At 42.8% G+C, this 14,359-nt stretch overlaps 1 protein-coding gene across 1 annotated transcript in view; it reads right to left on the minus strand.

Moving 5' to 3' along the window:
- The window catches only part of LOC147724925 (fucolectin-1-like), a 284,753-nt gene that overhangs the window by 20,095 nt on the left and 250,299 nt on the right, over positions 1-14,359 (minus strand). The window contains exon 3 of the mRNA XM_086918134.1: positions 3,593-3,875. Within this exon, the coding sequence (XP_086774260.1) occupies positions 3,593-3,875 (283 nt within the window). The remainder of the gene's footprint in view (positions 1-3,592; positions 3,876-14,359) is intronic.

Here is a 14,359-nt window from a genome sequence, read left to right on the forward strand (position 1 = left end):
TCAGGGATACTTCTTTTGACCTTAAATCACGAAGAGGAAATTGAAATTAAAACCCAGTTATATTTTTTCTGGCCAATGGCCTATATAACATTTTTGGGACTATACTTCAACTTGATCTTTTTAGGGCCAGTTGCCCTCCCTTATTTGCTGACATATGCAGTGATTTACAATAGTGATTAATTCGCTTTATCTCTTGCTGTGGCTTGATGGGCAAAATAAAAATAAATACTCCTCCCTGTTGTGTACTTATTTCAGGCTCTTCTGATTACTATTGATATGCGCTTCTAAGAGGCTCTGAAGAATTATACAATGCACTATGGTCGGGACAGTTCCCAGCTCAGAGTTTCCCATAAAATCAAAATGCTTCTCAATTCAGAATGTGCAGAGGAGTTACCAAATTAAAACTATGCAATTATTCATCCCAGCTCTGAGTATTGTTCGATTGATCCTTGATGGAAATTGATATGTTTTGGGTCCATATGAAGCAAGAGGCAATAACATACCTTGTGGCTCTATTCCCACTATGTATGGTTTTAATATTTAAGACTATCACAGGGTGATTAACCATATATTCAACTCATTATACACATATCCATTTCAACCTGAACTTTACATAGAGTTAAGGTTGGTCCGTATGATAAATGGCAGGAACAGGGCATGAGGAGCATATTGGTTTCTTGGGGATACAGGTAATTATTTTAACTCTTGTAAATGGAAATTTTGAGGTGGAGGAAAGGCTGCTTTTAAGTACATTAGACAATGCATGAGGAACTCTATAATAAGGACATTGCCTAAAAGAGAGATGGCACAATAGAAAGATTATGATCCTCCTATTCTTCTGATCTCCAAGCTGTATTCAATATCGCTCTGAAATGCTACTGGTTCTGTAGGTTGGCAGGTGAGCATTGTCCTGTGGGGCTATTCACTGCAACATATTGGCACATTACACATAGATGTGGCTGGAAACAGGATCTATTGCATGGTTTATACTATGTGGCCACAACATTCCATTCCATGTATTCCTATGTTATTCATAGATGTTGGTTGGGTTACGGGGTGATCTGAGACATATATGGTGGTATTTCCTTGGGTCAATCTTTTGGGAAGTATGAGCTAGCAGCAATCAACGCTGTTCTGGGTTACCCTTTCATAGCAGAATTTAAGCTTTACTTTTGGAAAAGTGTCTATAGAACCTGAAATGCATCACAAAGGGAGTATACATCTACTGTAACAGTGCCGGCCTCTGTAAGCAGAAATCTCCACCATCCATGATCCTGTGTTATCATTGCGTATGGAGTATTTTGCTTATAGAGTGTTTATTTAACAAAGTTAAGCAAAAAGTGCTAAAATGGATCACACCTGGGAATCACTTTTGGGCTATGTGCCTGATGATATGCCAAACTTAGGGCCTGATTTAAATTAAGGCAGATAGCCTGTGGATCCTTCATTATGATGGAATAACTTAGGCTGTCTACATGTTAGATATGCCACCCACTTTATTTATAAATGACCACCAAGCACGCGGTAATTTAACAAGACATTGATAGGAACCACTGTCATGATGGTTTCTGTCAATGCATTTTGCTTCCTGAAGGACACAGCCCTGTAGCAAACATTATTCTTTGTTTCATTTCAACAAGAAAAAGATTGTAATCAGATTTTCTTTTTAAAAGGAAAACAATTAATGTTCCTCTCGTTATGGGAGTCTACATATTTTCCTATTCCTTACTGCTAGTGCTAACCTCTGAATCGGACTACTTAAAATAGAACTTCACAATATCAAATGAACAATTGCCTTAAACCTGGCATGTTGCTCAATAGAATTTAATGTAACGTTTGCGCAAATGGCAACTTAAGATAGTGACTGTTTACAGTTGCATCCAGGCTGCTGTCCTCAATACAACCTGCTGCTTTACTGAGGTGGTGTGAACAACCCTCAGGAAGGAACCCAAAAGGCCTGCTGAGGGAAGAGTTGTGACGTCCTTCCCAGTACAGGAATTATTGTGATTTGCTAGTTAGTTGGCACATTCCTTTAGGTTTTTAGTGGGCATAAAATTGGCGCCCTTTCCACCCAGACCTAAGGTTAGCTCAGAAATGGAGAGAGCCCTGAATAAGAATTGTTCACTGTTTGCATCATACAGCCTAGAGAAGCTACACAAAAGGCTGGACTGCACCAGCTGCAACTGGAGCTACCAAATAAAGCACTGTGGCTGGGGTGCCTAGCATGAGGAAATGTCTTTCCCAACCCTCAATACAGAGACGGTGAATCCAAGGGTCAGTTGGCTGCTTCCCTGTTACAACCACAGGGCCATAAAATCAAAAGAATCCTGCTTTGTTGTGTTGTTAGCCGAGAACACCTGATCACCAATGAACTCCAAAGAATAACCAGGGAGACCAAATCCCAAACTTCAAATGTTTTACCCAAGTTTTCTAGATCCAGGGTAGCTGTCGGAGTACTGTTTGGTCTCCCTGAATGGGAGTTACAGTCAGTTAAAGAGAACCACTGGTTGTCTTGCAACCAGGGACCACTAGACCTGTGATAACTGGTTTGTGGCAGGACTTCCCCTGGACTTCAAATGACATAGGCCCATGAGACCAAAGTCACCCTACAATGTTCATGGACAGAGGGGGGACCGAGTAAGTTCTTACTTGCAGTCTTCTTCTGTTTTCTTTTCCTTATTTCCTTCTTGTTTTCTTTCTTGCCTTCCTTCTCGCTGTAGTCCTTGCCTCGCATATTTATTTATTTCTTGCTTTCTCAAAGGCAAGATCCTGGCTTTCAATGGGTGCACTAGCCAAGACAATTTGATTTTACTAAAATGATGTGTGTGACATAGCTATTTATGGGTGTTTCCAGCAACACTTAATCTGTTTGCCTATGGTAATTGCAAAAACCATTAAAAAAGAATTGTCAACAATCTGGCATAGTGTGGTGTTTTCTAGTTTTTCAAATGTTCTGGTTATTCTAAATGTTTTACAATTGTCCCTTTGATAACGTCTGACTGCTCTGAGACATAGCTACCTGATATGGAATTTTAACTTTATTACATGGTGAGGTTGTACAACCAAACCATATAATGAACCATTTGCCTCACACATTTTAATAGAAATGACAATATTTAAGGCTGCTTTTATCTGCAAACTTCAAACCCTACAGGTAAGATTATGGTACTGTGGAGCAGGTTACTTTGCATAGTGTAACTGTATTCTCACTAAGGCATTTGCCAGTTCTGCCAACAGTTTCCTTCCTAACCTTGGTTGCTGTAGCTGACTCGCCCAACCACTGACTTATTGTGTGAAACTAAAACCTGAAGCAAATATAACTTCCACGTTTTTTGGCTCCTGGGTAGGATGTGGACCATGGATGCCCCCCATATATATTGACAGGCCAAATGGAATAACTCGGAATCTGCACTCCAGTGTCCATATTGTTTTGGTCCTTGGTTTTTCAGTGGCTTCAAGACTTAATAGCCACCAAATGCTGAGGAAGAAGGTTAAAGTCATTCCTTTGTAGCTTTGATGCATTATTAACTCTGGGAGTAGAATAGGGTTTCAAAACATTATTGCTTACTTAAAGTATACAGCAAAGACTTACATGGGATTCCTGCCATCTGGAGAGTTTCCAACACGAATTTGAGCCATCATCAGGCGCTTGTGACAACAGTCATTTCTGTTAAATATCCTGACTGCTGATATTCTGAAGGTCTTTCCCAGATTCACACTCCACCAGGGAGACTTCTCTCTTGATGTTTGGGTGCAGGACAACTGTTGGAAATCCATTGCATTAATTCCATCAACGGCAAGCCAAGCAATAGCCCCAGGTGTATCTTTGTTCACAGAACTCTGACGGACAAATCCTTGTAGTGCTATATTAATGTCTGGAAGAATGAAGAACATTAAGAGATATGACTCAACAAGAATATAGGAGGCTGCAAAATACTCAAACCTCTGTGCAAGTTACACCTAAAAATGCTTCAAATGTTTTATTAAATATAAGAAAAAAGACAGGATGGAGGCTAAACAAGCAAGCAACAATGAGAGAGAGGGGAAGTCTGGGAGCAGTCTTGGGTATACATGTGTTTTAATAAGTCCTTTTCCCATGTACCACTAAAGTAGTAGGCTAGAAATTAACTATGGGCTAGATGTCTAAAAGTTCGGAATAGCAATTTCTTAATTTAGATTTGTTTGTGAATCGAATTTAGGAACTCTCTATTCCTAATGTATAAACTCTTTTGAGTTTCAATAGAGATTCATAGTGGTTCGCAAATCGACCTACCTCAAGAATAGTAATGAGGCAGATTGCAATTTGTGACCCACTGTGATTTACTGGCATCACGGGGATGGTGGCCTGCTGGTTTCAACAGACTACAATGTATACTATTGCTTTTAAATAAAGCAATTTTTTAAGCAACCATAATTGTTTAAGTTTCATTTTTTAAAAGTAGTTAGGGGTCCAACAGACCCCCGGCAACTCTTAAAATTTTTTTTTTTACCATTCTTAAAGGAGAAGGGGTCCTTTGTGAACCCTTCCCCATTTGAAAATGGGTTACCACCAACTTTGAGTTGGCGATAAAGTGCGAACACAACAATTGTGCATACCATTGTGAATCAGTATTTGAAAGGGATGCCCTAACGCCCCCTTTCCAATAGAGATTTGTAAACACAAATTGCAATTTGGTAATAGGTTACTGAATCACAATTTGGACTTGCACATTTGGAAATGCTTTTTTGTATTCACAAATAGCCAGATTCTGTGAATTAGGCCATGTGCAACCTTACAAAGGCTACTCACATCTAGCCCTACTTTCTTAGAATACTGATTGACTTTGCCCAGTCGGGGTCTATGGTGAAATGTTTTGATGCACAAGGGCCTATTTGTTTTAATAATAATAATACACAAATTTATAATGCTCCTGGTTACACTAGGCTAGTGTGTCCCCGCGCTATGGTACCAACAATCACAGTAGCAAATTACCAACGCCATCCCCCCCATTCAGACCCTGACACTCATTATACTAATCTGTGGGGAATAGAAAGGTTTTCAACTTCCTATGGAAAGCTGTCTCCAGGCCTCCAACCAAAGTCCCCCTGGGAGTTTGTTCCAATGTTTAGACAACATGAAGCAGAAGGAGCCCCCCCCCGACCATTCTTGCCTTCCCAATATTGGGAATCTTGATCTTTTTATTCAGAAAACATTACTTAAGCGGAGAGGCATTAATGTGAGTCTTTGGTGCTAACACATTTACAAAAAGAGTCATTGCATAACAATTGTCCATCTCATCTTCGCTTTTCACAAGTACATCAGATTTGTCAAAACTATATTTAGAACCAGCAGCAAAGTAATTTATTTATTTATTTATAGTATTTATAAAGCGCTCTGCAACCCTACGGGCATCCTGGCGCTGTGTAACTTTGGCAACCCATCATCTTGTTGAAGAACCCAAAAAGGAACAAATGCTGGTCTAGACTGGTCTAGACTGAAAGGCCGAGCTGCTGTTTCAGAAACTGAAAGATGAATTTTACAGTACACTATCGGCATTACTAGGGAAAGGAACAGCAAATTGGTGTAAAGTTAATTAAATAAAATTGTCAAAAAAAGTGGACACTAAATAATACCTACATTCTGAATATGTTATATAGTAATATTGATATTTTGCTGCTTAGCCTTGTGCAGTTTCCACCAAGACACAATTTGAACCAAAAAAATAAAAAATATATATATTATATCCCAAAATCATTTTGTTGAAGAGTATGCAAAGTACAATATGTAAATGTAAATGTAGTATACTTGTAAAGCGCACAGCTGCCCCAGCAAGGGGGCATCCCAGAGCTGTATAACACTGTGGAACCCTTGCTGTCTCTTCCTGTGAGATGCCCCTCCTGGGCACCCCCAAGGTGAAGCCAGGCATCCCAGTGTTGTTGGGGCCATTGTGGAAATTAAGCAAGCTATTGCCCAGAGTTGCAGTGTGGGACCAATGATTAGAGTAGGCACTGAGGCGAGAATTATCGAGTCCTCGGACATTGAGCCCCAGACCCTGCTGCGTCTGGACTTGAACCCTGGTCCCGGGCTGGGCCTCTGCTTCAGAGTCTGCCGCTCTAACCAGTGAGCCACATGGAGTGCTAACATAATACAATACAATTATTAAAAACAGGGCTCAATAAGTATTACAATAAAACATTTTGACAGTGCAGAATCCAAAAATAATTCATGAGTCTTTACCATCCCCCAAAATGGTGCATTCTTTACAAAATGTGGAATAAGATCCACCAAAACAGTTATTAGTGTCTTTAGTTAATCAAGACTTACATACCATTGTTTTTCAGCTGGAATGGCTCCTTTCAAAGCAGCAGAATGGCCCTTGTCTAAACTCAGTAGTTCTATGGCACAACTTTTATGTCTGTTCTACAATTCCCGCCTCCCAGCTGCTCCTCCCTCCCCATCTCCCCATATATGGCAGGAGCTGCACGACTCCGCCGCTGGTATGCCGAAGGCGCACCTAAGGCAAGCCCATCTGCGCCCGTTCATGCCTGGACCGTGCCCAGCGCCAGAACCCCTGGCCGCCGAATCAGCCATGAAGACCGACTCCGCTACGACGCCAGCACCCTCGTCGCTCTCAATGCAGGAAGGACACACACTTGCTGCAAGGCTGCCTCGATGCGCACCCACTCTCCCTTTGCCAGCCTGAACTACAGCTTCTCCTGCCTCAAAGCCGCCGAGACACCCACCACGACAGAACCCAACCAGCTCAGATGCATCCGGATCAACACTCGCTCCGCACACAAACATGCCGTCGAGCTCTGGGACCTACTCGACACTGCATCCCTGGATGTCGCCTTCCTGACCGAGACCTGGATGAACGAAGCCTCCTCTCCGGACATCACCATAGCCATCCCAGACGGGTACAAGATCACCCACGGAGACAGCACCAACGGAGCCAGAGGAGGAATTGCCATTGTCCCCAGGAACACCATCAGGGTCTCAACAAACACCAACAACACTCTCAACACCGCCAAACACATGCACGTCCAGATGCACGTGGACCCCAATGCCACCCTTAGAGGCACCCTCATCTACAGACCACCCGGACCCCGTCCACAATTCTGTGACTCCATCGCCAACCTCATCAGCACACTCACGCTGACCTCCACCGACTACATCCTCGGAGACCTGAACTATCATCTGGAAAACAACAACGACCACACCTCCTCCACCCTGATCGACAACCTCACCAACCTTGGACTAAAACAGCTCATCACGACACCGACCCACATCGCCGGTCACACGCTTGATGCCATCTTCTCCTAGAGCCCCCAGGTCGCGTTCAGCCATGCCTCCGAACTCACCTGGACAGACCACCATTGCATCCACTTCACCTTCCGTAACCTCCTCACACACCACCGTACCCTACTAATCCCCTGCCGATGCTTGGGCAAAGTCACTGAAGAACAGCTACAGACAAACATCACACTCAACCCACTGACCAATCCCACCAACCCCGACAATGGCGTACGCACCCTCAGACACTGGATGGACGACTGCACCAACACCTTAGCACCGCTAAAAAAGCCAACCGACAGAGACACCAGCAAAGGAGCCAGCTGGTTCACCCCGGAACCTGCCTAAAATTGGAGAACAAATGGCACAGCGACAAGACAGCGGACAGCCGGGCTGCCCACAAAGACACCATGCGCAACCACCACCACCACCTCATCAGGACCGCCAAAAGGACCTCCTTCAAAGACCGCCTTGACAACAACGCACACAACAGCAATGATCTCTTTAACATTGTGTAGGAACTCTCTAACCCCAGCTCCAGCGCCAACGACATCCCGCCATCGCAAGCCCTGTGCGACTCCCTCGCCACCTTCTTTCACTGCAAGATCACCGACATCCATGACAGCTTTAATACCGGACGGCCCCTACAGGCCTCGACACGCCGGACCCAGTGCACCCCATCGATCACGACTCCCTGACAACCTGGACTAACGTGAGCATGGAGGATACAATCAAGACCATGGTGGGCACAATCCACACCGGCTCCCTGTCTGACCCTCTCCTACATCACATCTCCAACAAAGCCGGCAGCTCCATTGCAACCCACCTGCTCAGTAAAACAACCCCTTCTTAGAGACTGCTACCTTCCCTGAGAGCTGGTAGCACACTGAGATCATCACCCTACTTAAGAAACCCAAGGCGGACCTGAGCGACCTCAAGAACTTCTTGCCCATCTCCCTACTTCCGTTCCCAGCAAAGGTCATCAAGACGATAGTTAACACCCATGTCACACGTCACCTCGAAGAAAACAGCATTCTGGATCCATCCCAAACAGGATTCAACAGCAACCACAGCACCAAGTCTGCCCTCACCGCCGCCACAGATGACAACAGGATCCTGCTAGACAACGGCGAGTGGCGGCCCTCATCTTCCGTGACCTCTCTGCCGCTTTTGACACCGTTTGCCACCGCACACTATGCACGCGCCTCCACGACGCTGTGATCTGAGACAAGGCCTTGGAATTGACTACCTCCTTCCTCTCCGGCAGAACTCAGAGAGTCTGCCTTCCCCCGTTCTGGTCCAAAGCCTCTGAGATCATCTGCGGCATCCCACAGGGATCCTTCCTTAGCCGAATGCTGTTCAACGTCCACATGGCTCCTCTCGCAAGCATCGCCCGACTTCACAACCTCAACATAATCTCCTACGCCGACAACATGCAGCTGATCCTCTCCCTCACCAAGGACCACCACCACCACATCCAACCTCCACCAGGGAATGAAGGCTGTCGCCGTCTGGATGAAGGAAAACCGACTTAAGCTGAACTCAGACAAGATGGAGATCCTCATCCTCAGGCCCAACCCCTCAGCATGGGACGACTCCTGATGGCCTGCATCACTGGGGACACCCCCGGCCCCTACCAACCACGCACCCAACCTGGGAGTCATCCTCAACTCAAAACTCACCATGACCAAACAAGTCTGCGCAGTCTCCTCTACCTGCTTCAACACCCTCCGTATGCTCCGCAAGATCTACAGATGGATCCCGACAGACACGAGGAAAACAGTCACCCAGGCCCTAGTCAGCAGCAGACTCGACTACGGAAATGCCCTCTATGACGGAGCCCCATCTAAGCTCATCAACAGACTGCAAAGAATGTAGAACACCTCTGCACGCCTGATCCTCGATGACCCGCACCACGACCACATCACCCCCCTCCTGAGCAACCTGCACTGGCTCCCCATCGACAGAAGAATCTCCTTCAAGCTCCTGATCCATGCACAAAAGGTACTTCACAAAACCGGCCCAGCCTATCTCAACAGTCGACTCTCCTTCTACGTACCCAACAGGAAACTCCGCTCCGCTGACCATGACCTGGCCACTGTGCCACGCATCTCTAGAACCACTTCCGGAGGCAGGTCCTTCTCCCACCTCGCCGCCAAGACCTGGAACACCCTCCCCCTCAACCTACGACAAACTGAAGACCTGCTCACTTTCAGGAGATGACTCAAGACTTGACTTTTCGACCAGTAGCAGCAGCGACCCCCCACCAGCGCCTTGAAACCCTTACGGGTAAGTAGTGCACTTTACAAATTATTTGATTGATTGATTGAATTCACAGAAAGTCGTTTTCACCTAAAACACACTGACATTTGAAGAACAGCTATATTGATAGACCTCTGTGACATCCTTGACTTGATTAATTTTTATTTTGATCTATTTGAAGAAGTGTTCCACTAAGAAAGCAATCTATCTATCTATCTATCTATCTATCTATCTATCTATCTATCTATCTATCTATCTATCTATCTATCTATCTATCTATCTATCTATCTATCTATCTATCTATCTATCTATCTATCTATCTATCTATCTATCTATCTATCTATCTATCTATCTATCTATCTATCTATCTATCTATCTATCTATCTATCTATCTATCTATCTACCTATCTATCTATCTATCTATCTATCTATCTATCTATCTATCTATCTATCTATCTATCTATCTATCTATGTATCTATCTATCCATATATTAGAAATTAGCTTTAAAAAACCTTAGAAATTTACATATGTTTCAGGAACGTTATAGTCAGTTGGACATTTCACTTTGTACAAAACCATAGAAATGTTGCCGTTATAGTCAGTTCAGCTAACTATAACTCATGCGCCAGCAATGCACTGCTGATGACATCACATATTACATCATTCATGACATGGTCGGTGACATTACTGATGACAAACGTGTCATGCAAAACGCCTGAATAAAGGAATTTGGCAGCTCACCTGTTGGTCCGTGGTGCTCTCTTCCCTCTGCAGCAGTGTTGGGGGATGGTGGAGAAAATATATATATATAGGTAGAGGGATGGCAACATAGTTTTTATATTTCAATGCAAAATCTCAAAATTCTATTGTGAATAACTTTGGCGCCGGTTAATGAATCTCCTTGATAATTTCCTCAAATTTGCCTGACGGAGCTCTGGTCCTTCCTTGAACGTTTGGGGGGGATTCGTCAAGCGGGGGCCGAGATAAAATGGGGGTCACAAAACGTGTTTTCCCCATGTTAATTTTCATAGGGTGGTCGACCTCACTTTTCGCCTGAATGGCTAGATGGATTTCCACCAAACTTGGCAAAATTGTAGGGACTGGTAGCCCGATATGTCTTTGCTATGTCTCAAGATATGTGCTCCAGTGGTTTTTGAGTAATTTATGTTCAAAAAAATATATATATCTATGGCAGCGCCCCGGTACGTGCACGCAAGGTGTGCACGGAAAGCTGATTGGCTCTCGGGTGTCTGTAAACATTTGAAACAGTCCGGAGCAGCCGCCATCTTGTGTCTCAGTAGGATCGAGACACAAGAGGTGGGAAAAACAAAGGGTAAAATTACCATAAGGGGTCAGAGAAGACCCCCCTTGACCCCCTAGGTTTGATGTGGGGGCTATAAAAGGGCCCCACAGGTGAAAACATTTTTTTATTTGCGCGGGGGGAGCGCCCGGTACGCGCACCGGGGAGCGTGCCATGGGGAAAAATGAATGATAGAGTTTTAAAAAAATGTAGCCTTTTTTTAGAAATTGGAGGTAGTTCTAAAAAGAACTGTTTTTTTCTTCTTTTTGTTGTTTTATATATTGTTTATTGTTTTTTGAACATTTTGTACTTTTTTTGGCTTTTATGAACTATTTTGTATTTTTTTGGGTTATTTTTATGGGGAGAAACAAAAAACAGGGAATTGAAAATGGCTCAACAAGAGCAAAAAAAAATCAGGAAAAAATTAGGGTTTTTGGGGGCAATTGTGTTTGTCACCAGCAAGGAGGATGAGCTTTAGGCTCTGCTCACCATAGGAGATGGTCTTACCACAAAAAATACAGGTGACCTTAAATTCTCCAAATCGTGGTTGAATGCAAGGGATTGTCTCCCTTGTCTCTGGTCCCGATGGAGTGGGTTGTTTTCGTTTGGAGATGCTATGTGAAGATTGGGGAGGGTTGCTGGCCAGTTCTCTCATCTCTGTGGCAGCATAGTTGTTAGGATGCTTGCGCTGCACGTGCCTTATCATGGTATTGTTCCCAAATGAATATTTGAGAGTTCCATGTCACAGATAAGGCAAGTCACCTTTGCCGCATTCACTTTCTTTTTTCCCTCAGGGATGGAAAAAAACTCCCATACAATGTGTGGCTTTGGTTGCTAGGGGGTATTGTGTTCTTCCAGCCGCCTCCTCCTCGTCCCCTCCTCCTCTTCCTCCTCCTCCTCTTCTTCTTGACCACCAATGTGATGTTGTGGTGGTCCTCTTGGTGGTGGTGGTGGTGCAGATGCTCCAGCTGATGCTGCTACTATAGCCACTTCAAAGTACAAAATATACCTAAAAGATTTCAAAACAGGTCTTCCTCAGTCAAAGGACAAAGTCAGAATAAGGAAAAAAGGTGGGGTCCTTCATCATTTGGAAAAAAAAATGTCCTGAACCAATGAGAAGTGTTATTTTAAGGTCACAAGACTAGGGATTTCATCATTATGAAACCAAAACTGTACTGCACCAATTAAAAGTGTTATTTTCAGGTCACATGACCTGATGCGCTTACGCGCCGCGCGCCCTGGGTGGCGTCGCGTAAGCGCGTCGGATGTTTACGTTGCGTGATCGTATTCGCTTGCGTGCTTCCGGGTGCGCTTACGCTGTGCGTATCACGTGAAGCACAAACCCACACCCTTAGCGTGTCAGGGAACACATACGGAAAATTTTAAGCGTCTCAAGTGGAGCGATGACATCAGCCCAATTATCCTACAGATATGCATGGAACATACAAAAGGCGGAAATTATCAAGATACCTCTCCCATCATAATATGGACGGCTACGCGATACGTCACGATGATGTTTTTGTTCGCGGCAATAGCGCTAACAGGACGCTCTCCGGAGCGTGCCCTGGGCGCTTCAAAAGACTCCGCTCCAGGGCAAAAAAAAAAATATATATATACATTAAAAAAGTTGTTTTAAATACAAATAGAATATAGGATTCATTCATTTTCAAAAATATTACATTTCATAGCTATAGACATTTGCTATTAACAAAATTTTGAAATTTACTGAAAAACATAGGTTTGGGGCCTTATATATAGTTAGGAATTAGCATTTAAAAAACCTGTGAAATTCACTTAAAAAACCATAGTTTTCACACCAGTTATAGTTAGGAATTAGTATTTAAAAAACCTATTAAAGTCACTGAAAAAACCATAGGTTTCACACCAGTTATAGTTAGGAATTAGCATTTGAAAAACCTATTAAATTCACAGAAAAAATCATAGGTTTCACACCAGTTATAGTTAGCTGGAAATTTTACTGACATAAAACCATTGAAATTCCCACACAATATAGTTAGTTGAACTCACTATAACTTGCGCGCCAGCAATGCACTGCTGATGACGTCACATATTTCATCACTCATGACATGGTCAGTGACAACACTCATGACATCACTGATGACACCATCCAGTGAATCTGTGTCTTTCTGAAATATCAATATGTTTTATATATGTATTTGTAAAGGTCGATGAATGAATAAATGTTTAAATAAGTGTGTAAATGGATGTTTATTTTTAATGAAATATTGATTGGTTAACTGGCTTATAAAGTGTATCTTAGTGAATACATATATTAGCGAGTAATTTTTAAATATTTTAAATATATGTATCAGTGTTTCACTTTGTGTATAAGTGGCTGCATGGGTTGATGACTGACTCACTGTTTGTATGTGTTTTTAAGACAGCGTATGTGCAGGACTGTATTGGTGGATGAGTGTGAATATGTGTGTGTTAGTGAGTGAATGCCTGCCTCACTAGTGTTTTATGAGTAACTACATATGTTTTAATCTATTATATGTGAGTATTGATGTATATAAGTGAGTATATGTGAGAGTGAGAGATTGAAAGAGTTCCTGTTTAAATAAGTATGTGTTTCTATAAGTGATTGTTTAAGAGAGTAAGCATGTGTAAGTTTCCTTATAAGTAATGTACTAGTGTGTGTATAGCTGTATATGCAAATAAAAGGATGTTCAATAGTTTATTTGCATGTGTGAGTATGTGTGTGAGTAACTTTTGGATGACTGTCGGTGTGTAACAGGATGTATATGTGTATCACTACATATGATGAGTGAGTATATGTATGAGTGACTATATAGAACTGTTGCTGAACGAGAGCATGTGTATATAGATGGTGGAATTACTGAATTGGTTGTTGTAAATGGTATGGGTATCTCAAGTTTTTTTGAAAATTTTAGTTTCTAGTTTTTAAATATGTGTTTCAAGGTTTACATTACACCCAAAGGATGTCTGTCAGTCTGTCACAAGGATGGTGTCATCAGTGATGTCATGAGTGGTGTCACTGACCATGTCATGAGTGATGTAATATGTGACGTCATCAGCAGTGCATTGCAGGCGCGCAAGTTATAGTGAGTCCAACTAACTATAACGTGGGAATTTCAATAGTTTTATGTCAGTAAAATTTCCAGCTAACTATAACTGGTGTGAAACCTATGGTTTTTTCAGGGAATATATATATATATATATATGTATATACAATCTATGATCCCTGTACCTATTGGAACAGAGTGCTTGTGGATCATGTTTAACATTCATTTAGAGAGGATTGTAGCAAAGCCTATGACTTTATCCAACAATCTAAAAGATTAGAAGTTCAACCTGTGACTATATATTAACCCCTAAAAAAATGTATTAGGCATGCTTTTAACATGCCTTTAATACTCCACACAATGTGTTGGTAAAGACAATAACCTCACCCCACGATCATTAGAATACTGTAGTCGCTATATGGGATTGACATCCCTAAAATATTATGAAAACATTCAAATATTCATCGACTGATGTG

This window comes from Lissotriton vulgaris, chromosome 4_1 (genome assembly GCF_964263255.1).
Source record: "Lissotriton vulgaris chromosome 4_1, aLisVul1.2, whole genome shotgun sequence".
Lineage (NCBI taxonomy): Eukaryota > Metazoa > Chordata > Amphibia > Caudata > Salamandridae > Lissotriton > Lissotriton vulgaris.